The sequence below is a fragment of the Pteropus medius genome, unplaced genomic scaffold (assembly GCF_902729225.1).
Source record: "Pteropus medius unplaced genomic scaffold, Ma_sr-lr_union100, whole genome shotgun sequence".
In the NCBI taxonomy this organism is placed as follows: Eukaryota; Metazoa; Chordata; class Mammalia; order Chiroptera; family Pteropodidae; genus Pteropus; species Pteropus medius.
Window position 1 is genome coordinate 3,120,100 of NW_024349802.1, and position 10,060 is coordinate 3,130,159.

At 52.8% G+C, this 10,060-nt stretch overlaps 1 protein-coding gene across 1 annotated transcript in view; it reads left to right on the plus strand.

The window, feature by feature from the left end:
* The first annotated feature begins 1,003 nt into the window (after positions 1-1,003).
* The window catches only part of CLRN3 (clarin 3), an 18,986-nt gene continuing 9,929 nt past the window's right edge, over positions 1,004-10,060 (plus strand). The window contains exons 1-2 of the mRNA XM_039835994.1: positions 1,004-1,386; positions 7,423-7,602. Coding sequence (XP_039691928.1) covers positions 1,158-1,386; positions 7,423-7,602 — 409 coding nt within the window. The 5' untranslated portion in view covers positions 1,004-1,157. The remainder of the gene's footprint in view (positions 1,387-7,422; positions 7,603-10,060) is intronic.

Here is a 10,060-nt window from a genome sequence, read left to right on the forward strand (position 1 = left end):
AATTTAAAAATCGAACTAATGTGCATATTCAAAATTGTGGAGTATTTGTGCATATATAGCCAATAATCTGTCCAACAAATACTTGCTGAGTGTTTGCTCTGTGCCAGGCTCCGTGACAGACCCTGGATTTAGTGGTGAGCAAAACAAACACACTCGCCTCCCGGAGTCTCATAGTCCAGTTACTCTGTGGGAAAGACAGGCAATCATCTCTTTCTACAGAAAAGATAGGTGCTAGTCAAGAAAAATACAGGATACAAATGTGAGCATATGTTTTTCTAATCAGACACACACACAAAAAAATGGAATAAAAAGAACAGTGCGAAACATGTTGTGAACATTAATTTTTAACTCAAGAAATATTCTGCTTGCCAAACGGGGGTGTTTCCCTGAGGGCCAGATCACTTGCAGATGATTAGCCACCGAACAGAGAGGATGGATAGAGGGCAAAATGACCCAGTGCGAGAAGGTTGAGAACCATTTCCATCAGAGCCGTAAAGAAATATAAAGATGAAACTTCTCAAGTTATAATGTAAATAACATATAAATATGATCCTGTCGGAAAGGGCCACCTCTCTAATGAGGTCTAAAAATAAGGAGGTGCAAACTTTTCCCTTTCTGCTCCATGTAACTTTAGCGAAGGCTTATTCTCCTCAGGGTTCCCCGTTGGAACCATTGTTAGGGTCAGGTCGTTAACCAGTAAAGCCGTTCATGAAGGCGTCGAGACTCTATGTCGTTGGCTGCTAGAATCAGCGACATTTGGGGGGAGGGTACAGATCCCTCGGTCCCTCACTATTCAGGAATTCTAGACCTGTTCTGACATGGTAGCTGAATTTGCTTCCATGGCACTAGACAAAGAGTTATACATTAAGTATGTGGTTATGGAAGCCTTGGGAGGACCATGCCTACCTCTTGTTCCTCCTGGTTGGCTGTAACCATAGCAACCTCTTACTCCAGACCAAAGTTCACCTGCTGTAAATCTTTATAACCAAGTTCGTAGTCCAATGTCCATTAGTATAGCCCTTCCTATGAAGAGAGAGCTTTCACATTTTCAAGAAAGCATTAGACTTTATTTCTAAGTTCTGAACTCCAAATGATAAGTTCCAAAAATATTATAAAAATCATTTGTTTTACCCTAGGACCCTTCTTTTTGTGAGAAAATGCCTACAACAAGGAAAACGTTGATGTTTTTATCAAGCTTTTTTACAAGCTTTGGGTCTTTCATCGTAATCTGTGCTACTCTTGGGACTCAAGAATGGGTCAGCAGTAAAATTGCCATTAATGATCTTTCTACAAATGGCAGTATTGTGATCGCCTACGGACTCTTTCGCGGTCGGAGCACTCAAGAACTGGATCAAGGACTTGCCGAACCAGACAAATATTTTGAAGGTAAATGAAAAAGTGATTTGAATGGAAATAGTATGATTGAAGGAGCTGGGAAAGTCATGACATTCTATATCTGCGCCAAATAATCATCAAAAATAATTTCCTTGTAAGCTTCGAGTTGGGCTCTAGATACGAGCAGGTATTTTTAATTTTGAGAATTCACCATATCGTTATTTTGGCTTCTTTAGTTCCGGCTGCTGTGTCTGCTGGCAGAACAGTCTGAACCATTGGAGCAGAGGCTATGTCTAAGAGATACCACTGAATTTATTGACGAGTAAATAGTTAAAAAGAAATAGGTAGCAGCAACATGGTATCCAACAGCCAGTAGGAACATGATTTTTGACTGTGTAGACTGTGAATTTTCAGCTGGAGCAAAAGCCTCTGCCCAGAACTTTGTTAGACACGTCTACCAAGGGGGAAAATGGAGTGGAAGACGTGGCCCATTTCTTAGTTCTACATCTCAAGTTCCTTTCTTTAACTAAGTTGTGTTTGCATTTTTACCTCCAAAATATCTCGTTGTTATTAGACGTGATATTAAATTGCCATTAATTCCGTTAATTACATACTTTACAGGAATTCCTAAATTTTTTTTTCTGGTTTCTTATATAATAATAGCCTACTCTCACTCGATGAGTAGAAAATAAAAATTCATTGAGAACGATAAGCTGAACTAGCTACTTCTTTGACTTTTGAAGTTTGAATATATGCTATTACGTTTTCTAAATTTAAAAAGCAACATTTGTAAATTATTCAGCACCTGGAATGGATTTTGCTCTGCACAGTGTTGCGTACAGGTGTTGTGCAGGTGTCACGAGGTATTATGCAGTCATTTCCTCTTGACTCATAAATACGTGTCATTTTCTACCTTAGACAGCTGTGGTTCCTGGTCCCTGTGTAGTACACAGTGGTAGGCGCTGGCTCCAGGTTCCAGCTTCAGTTTGTGACTTTGTTAATGAAATGGTTTCCTTAGATCCAGAGCAACGTGGTTATAGCTCCAAGTAATAAATTTGTCTTCTAGATGTTAGCGAAAGCACGGTCTCTCCCGCAGACCCAGCAGCCTCACACACCTCCTCCAGGACCAGCCTCAGCTTCTCAGGAGAACGAGGAATAGTCACTTTGTAGCCACCCGAAGGCAAGACTTTCAAAGATTCAGTCACATTTTCAGTTATGTGAATAGAATTTTCAAAACCAAAGTGTGTACTAGGTTCTGAATCTCCAGCACGTTTCGAAAATTTAAAATATGAGATAACACCCTGTGAGGTTTTGATTTTTATACAGCATCTGTTTGGAACCAGTTGGTACCAATTTGCATTACATGCCTTTACCAAGGGCCCTGCCCATCCATGTGCCGGGCAGCTCAGAGGGGGTGAGGGTAGGTCAGAGTGCCACTCTGCAGCTGTGTGTGGTGCGTGAGAACCACGGTGGGGTTGAGAGAGCAGGACAGCCATGGTCAAGGACAGCCCCGAAGGGGGCGGGGCCCGGTGGGCTGGCGCCCACTGCAATATGGGAGGAGGTGGAACCTTTGCATTTGCTTTGCCTGGCTCTCTCCTTCCATCCTTCATTCCCGAGAGCCACATTCCAAGCCTCAGGTCGCTGTCAGCCTCCAGGCACTGGAGAAGATAAAACACGTCCCCATCAGTGAAGGTGCTGCACAGCTGCTCTGGCTGATGTCTGCTAAGGACCCTCAGAGCCTCGAGGGCTCCCTTGCTGATGATTTTAGCAATTGTTGAACTCGGAACACTTGTCAACAGTTCTTTGGAAAAGATGGGGAAAAGTCACGTGATTAAAGCATGTGTCGTGGTGTGCAGCTGCTGGTGCTTCTCCGGGGGGGCAGAATTGCAATGTCGCAGTGACATGTGGCTGCTGTCCCGCAGGCTTCTTGTGACCACACGGGGTTTACTTCAAGTCAGAGAGCCATCACTGGCAGCACAGTACAACCTGTGTCAGAGCCACTTGCCTGCCCAGTGGTGATGGGTTGACATTTCCCTTTGAGAAGTTAACCGTGTCAGCTTCTTGGCTACGATGAGGTCACAACTGAAATTCTTCAAAGAGTAATGAATATTGCAAAGCTCAGTTCTATTTTCTCATAGGATTTATCACACCGTGCCATTTGGGGCTGTAGATTTTGAAATGAACGAGCAGAACGAAGTGACGATGGCTGATTTCAAAGTGCCAAACTGAGTCCAAACTAGGTCGATCAGTGGAGAAAATAATGAGACGTAGTAAGGACACTCCACTGGGTAGCCAGGTGACTTGGGCAGCTCAGGCTGACCCGGGTGCCTAGCAGTCTCGTGTAGAGTCATCCCAGGTTGTCCAACCTCCAGATGGAAAGTGACAGCTCCTCTGTGTCTGCCAGTGAGCACGCCGCTTTGGCTGCTCTGAAAGTTCTAGATATTGAATTCCAGCTCACGAACACTGCCCTGAGAAGCTGCCATGTGAGCGAGGGGCTTGGATACTGAGAAGAACTGTGCACAGCTCATGCACTCACCACTTAGTCTTCCTAGAGAAAGACCCCCATCGGTTAAACCCAACAGCCGGCATGAACTGCTGGGCAAAGGGGGATGCAGGGGGCTGTGACGGCGAGGGGGAGTTCTGCCCCAGCCTGGCTCCCCCTGCCCGCCAGGCTCTTCCCTGCCCACCCATTTGTTCTCAGGGAGCTCAACATTGTACTATTAGCCCAAGCTAAAAATAATTTAGAAAGCAAGTCTGCTGCAAAAGTCAATTAATTGCAAAGAGAACAAATGAGGTTTACTCCTCCAGAATTTACACAAGCCAGTCCCTTACTCCTCACGCCCACTCGCCGTCCCCACCATACATGCCCCATATATTCTGAAGGAGAAGTGACTTATTCGCCCTAGAGACACGACTGCACTGGGAAGTGGAGCTTAAGGGGGCAGAGAAGGCATCGCTCCCCTCTTCTCCCGGCGAGAATCCTGGTAAATTTCCAAGGGGTAGAGGCCGCCAGCTGGGACTTCCCACGCTCTGGGATCTGTGGGCTTAATGAGCTCCTCCAGGGGTACACTGTGGTCCACTGATTGAGGGGCCCCACCAGGTCAATCTGACCCACTCACAAAGCCACCAGCTGTCCCTCGGTCTCCCAGAGCGAGAAGGGCCAGATGGCAAGTGGGTCCTGAGGGGTTGAACCCCCACGCACAGGGAGCCGGGGTGTCCGGATGACCCAGTTTCTGCACGCCGCCCACCCTCCCAGCTGTGGGAGTCGCGGCCTCTCTCCCAGGGCTGCCAGAATCCGGGCAATTACTTCCAATTGTGAGGTGGTTTTTCCTGGTGCCAAAGCTTGGCCCGGGAAAGGGAGAACGGAACGGACGGAACCGAATGCATCGCCGACGCCGCGGGCGGAGAGCAGCGGCCCGGTGGGCGGGGCTTTCGTTCTTCCTTTGCCTCCCGTGGGCTGCGCGGGTTCCGGCCTGCGTGGTCCGCGTGCTGCGCCCGGGCGGGCAGGCGAGCTCGGCCGTCACACCTGTGCGGCAGGGAATTGGTTCAAAACGCCGAAACCTAAGTTTGCGATATGGCAGTTAAAACGGAGATAAATTGTCACATGAATACACGGAAAAGTATGCGTCCACAGGCTCCAAACCGGCTCCCTTTTAAAAAACCGTGTTTATTAGATCTTCCCAGAAGTCAAGAACAAAGCTCCACCTGGCTGTCACTTCCCAGTTCACTGTGCAGAGGTGGGACGTTCACCAGTAGCGAATGAGCATCCATTTACAGCGTCTATTAAGGGGATACGGCAGGACAGCTCTCCAGGTGCCTGAAATTGTCCCACCCTGAAATTCCTGTCTTCTAGTTAAGTATCCAAATGGGTTCTCGTTGGCTAAGGAGGGTAAGTCTAGTCCCGAGCCAGCTTCTGGTCAGACCCCAGCGGCTGCCCTGTGCCCGAGGAGAAGCCGGGCGAGTGTGGAGCGGGAGCGGTTCTTTCTCTGGTGCCTGAGCTTTGAAGCACCTGCAGCGTTGACCCTGCACCCCTGAACAGGTGTGTCCGACCGCTCCCGGTCTCCTAGTCTTTCCGTTGCATCACCTGCCACGGGTTTCAAAACCGGCGTGTGCTGAATTATAGCAATGCGAGTCCCCGAGCCGCTGCTGCTCCGTCGTGGGCCCGGCAAGGGGCAAGAGGCACAGACCCAGCCAGGGGCCCCCGCCGCATCCCCCGGTGGTGGTGACGACCAGGACTATGGTTTCAGTTTAACCAGCGCCCTGCTGGAGTGCGTACCAGGGATGCATGACGAGGAGGACTAGCCGAGAGCATCGGCGCGTCTGCGGGTCACTCACAGAAATCGCGGAGCGGTGCGGCACCCCTAGGGGCGCGTGGACTGGACAGTGGGAGTTGGACTTTGCTCCGAGGCCGGTCTCACTGACAGAGGCGCTGTACTCTCTGGCCTGGGATGGCGAAGTCGGCGTCTCCGGTGCCGAGCTGATGGTTCCCTCGTCCGTCTTCCCTGGTGTCCTGCGGGGTTTCCGGGACGCGTGGCTGTGCTTATGTTCCCTCCCTCTCCCCCGTCTGCACACTGTCCACCACATGGTCCTCTCTTCCTCTCAGCCCTGTGCCTGGCTGCCGTCCCCAGGGCCTCTCCCTCAGGGCCTGCTCTGTCTAAGGACACTTCTAGCTCACGGCCACCAGTGTGATGTCTCTCTCTGCAGGAGGGTCTTCGCCATGAGATCCCAATACCTCGGATGTCTGATGACAGGCAGACATGCTGGCCAGATCCATTTTATGCCCACTGTCTGGCCGATGAAGGAAATTTACTCCCTCTGCTGATTTAAAAAGAAGGAACCGAGCTGATAGAATTTAGACGTCTAAGACCGGAGAGCGGTTGGATCGTGAGCGGGTGGCAGCCGCCCTCGTCGGCCTGCTGTGGGCCTCCCGCCCCGCACGCGCTGAGAAGCAAGTCCTGCCTTACGGGGGCGTCGGAGACCAGGCTGCTACCCACAGCGGGTTTACGTCCCATTCAAACAGTCACATGTTTGGAGAGGCTGCCGGGCCGGAGGGAGCCAGCGGATTTCTGTTGCTCCAACGGGAACATCAGGACCTCGGACAAAGTCGTAGAGATGCGGGCTTGGGCACCACACAGAGAAGACCCTTTAAATGACCTCGGCGACGCTGAGATGGGAAGGGCCACCTCGCGGAGACAGGGCTCCCGGCAGGCAGGACGCGCTTCAGGGGGAGGCTAGGCAGCGCCCCGCCCCCAGCGAGCACAGCACCCTGGTCTCCTCCGGCTCCCAGGCCCTGTTCTTAGAGAGACTGGTTCCAGAGCCAGAGCTGAAAGAGCGAGCCCCACCCCGCCCTGGATCAAGAAACTCCCAGGCCTTTCTGGCGTCTGTTCTTGAGATCTGCTCCGTGGCGAGGCTGCGAGAGGCCACCTGCTCTCCCCCTGGGGCCTGGGAAACGGGACGGGGGAACAGAAGGGGCCTTTCCTCTGTTCCGCCCACCGCCACCATGCCTCTCAAACCCGGCAGCCCGCGAAGGCTTCGTTAGCTTGTTGCGACGGACTCTGAAGTCCTTGTCCCGAATTACTTTCTCCTTGTCTGCGTGACCTCCACAGAGTGTCTTGATAGACGCTTGATTTATTATGGTGGCACTGACATACTGGCAGCCAGGGAGGGGTTTTAGCGGCGCGTGGCCGGGGCTCCAGGCAGCTGTGGGGACGCATGCCACTGGTGCTGGGCATCTCGTGCTGCACACAGAGGAACAGGCAGAGGAAACAGATACAGAGGGAGGATGGAGGTGGTGGCCGCAAACAGGAGGGCGACGAAGGCCCGGGGCACCCGTGTTTCATTTTACACGACTGCATAGCCGTGTCTGGAGCTCTTTGCACCCAAGAAATACGCAAGTTTTATAAAATTTTGTTAGAACGCAGAGGAATTGAGCTCAGAAAGAAATCCGATGGCTCGTGCCGTGAGCACTTTCCTCGCTCAAGCCGCCCAGGCTTTGGGTCCTCTGGTTCCAGCAAAGTCAGGTCTGCAAGGGGGGCCGACGCCGGGATTTGCATTTTGCGCTGCGAACCTCACCAAACTTTGTTTTAGTTTTAGGGAAGCTGAACAGCTCTTCGCCTAAGACGCTGCACTGGGTGGTCATCCTGGCCCTGTTCCTCGGCCTGTCCACTTCGCTGCTGAGTTCCGGCTTCACCCTCTACAACAGCATCAGCAACCCCTACCAGACGTTCCTGGGGCCGATCGGCGTGTACACCTGGAGCGGGCTCAGCGGTGAGTACCAGCTGCGGCCCGGGCACTCTGCTCTGCCCGGTCTTGCCACGTCTCTGCCACACACGTGAACACACATGATCACCGTCGAGCATGGAGTTAGGGCGACCCGCCGGGTGCCGAGCCACTCGCCTGGGGCTGCGGTTTAGTGTTATAAATCGACAGCGTTGATTAAGCATCTCTGGAAATCGGATTCTGTTTTCGGTGCCTTGGCGAGAGGCAAGGAGCGGAGCGAGGAGCGGGTGTTAGGTGTTAAAGTCTATGACGTGCACCAGCCTTTGCTTTGCACCTAATGTACGGAGTTAAACAAGACACACACGGATTGATAAAACATTCGCTGGGCTCCTGCTGTGTGCTTAAAACTCCAAATTAGGCTCCACGTGACGGATAGAAGCGCACACACGTATCCACTGATGCTCACACACACGCACGCACACGTACACACGCATGCTGCGCACCCCAATCCACACCACACGCCATTATGCACACGCGCACGCGCTCACGCTTTGCACACGCACGCGCTATTTACTCGCCTCGCACCGGCATGCAACAACGCCACTGGCTGAGGACACCTGTCCCCTTGGGGCCGGGGCTGGCGTGGGTTCCCAGAGGAAGTTTGGGCACAAGGACCAGAGGGAGGAGCAGGTATGAGCCCACGATGCCAGGTCTGCCGCCTTCAAGGCTCAAAGTGCATCCTTCGTCAGGGCGAGAGCGAGGCCTGTGGTCCCTAAGGCTGGCTCTCCCGTCCCCAGTTGACTAACAGCTGACTGTGCCCAGGGCAGAGGCCCGATGCATATTCGTGGAGAAAAACATGAAGAAAGGGGCCTGCAGACTTTGCCTCATCCCCCGCCTGTGTTACAACAAAGAACTGTTTGACAGTGAGAATTCCTGCCACATTCCTTTCCTTGCTCGGGACAAGTTCTGACTCCTGGGGAGGCTGCAGGGTGGGCGGAAGAACAATCCGAGACCTCAAGACCTTGATCCTGACCCTGACCGCAGCCCAGGCCCAGAGGGACCTTCTGGCTTTGCATCTGGCCCTCTAGGAACTCCCTGAGCCTCTTGACCGGAGCTGGAATAAGCCTGACTTTGGCCTGAGTTGGCCTCTGGGGACCCCACACTTTCTTCACACAAGCGAGTCTCTTTGTCCGCAGAAGGGTTTCGTGCATATAGATGCCTTGGGCCATTGTGGCCCGAGGTCAGGTATCAGGCTGATCAGGACACCAGAGGGACCTGGGGCAAACCCTCGTGGAGCTGGGTTTAGACAAACTCTCCCTGGCTGAGGGGAGAGAGGAAGTGGGTTTGCCGGCTCGTTTCATAGGGAACAGGTGGGGATTCTGCTTCCAGGAGAAACACAGCAGTGTTGCCTCCTGGGCTCCTGTGCCCTCTGACCCCAGCCTGCCCTTCGGACCGCACGGCCTGGCATGGCCCGACCCCGACAATTGTAGATGGAGACAGCGTGGGAGCAGGGAGAGCTTTGCACACTGTCTGCTCCAACGCATTCGCTCCTCGGCTAAGGTCCCCAAGGAGCACAGAGGGATACGGCAGGTCACGGGGGCAGTGGGGACAGGCCAGGATGGGAAGCGAGCATCTGTGATCTTCGAGAGCACTTCCTGCAGCCCCCAGTAAATCCTGCTGTCCCAGACAGACGGAGAGGCAGGCAGTGAGGCGTGTCGCCTCCTCGGGTGGCCGATCAGCTGGTCAGCGGTCACGTCTGTGCACTGACCCCACCCGACTCAAATCAATGCCATGTGCGTCCGCTTTAGAAAAAGGCTATTTAACCCTGTATTCGGGCAGCCCCTGTGTGACTAAGCTTTTATGAGAAACTTCACAAGGGCGTAATGGAGGAGAATTAAGGGGTACAAGACGCACGGGGCATCAGAGGAAGAGCCTTCGTACGTATAAATTACGAAGAGGTAAAACCATTACACTGAGGACGGAAACGTGTCATCAAGGACAGCTGAAGCTTCTCTGCGCACAAAAGCCTGTAATTAGGGCCTCTGGGGGCGCTGTGTGGAGAGCTCCGCAGGTGTGGGTTACGGCCAGGATGTCCAGGACACGTTTGATGCCAAAAGATCTGTCTAGTTCTGGGTACATGTCAGCAGAGAAGGAGTTACACAGCGTCTGTCCCTAACAACTTCCGTCCTGGGGACTGCCCAGTGCCAAACAGCACAGTCGAACCCCGAGTCTGAGACACGGGACCGTCCGGTCCTGAACGTCCTCCCCTCCTTCCCAAACAGCTGGGTTGCGAGACCATTTCCACGCCATGCAATTCACATGTTTAAGGTGCACAGTTCAGTGTCTGTGAGAATGCTCGCAGACATGTGCAGCCATCACCACCGTCCGGTTTCGAATAGCCTCATCACGTCAGAAAGAAGGCTTTCTGAGCAGCTTTGGCTGTCATCCCCTGCCCCCGGCTCCCAGCCCCCACCACGAGTCCACCTTTTATCTCCGGCTTATCCCC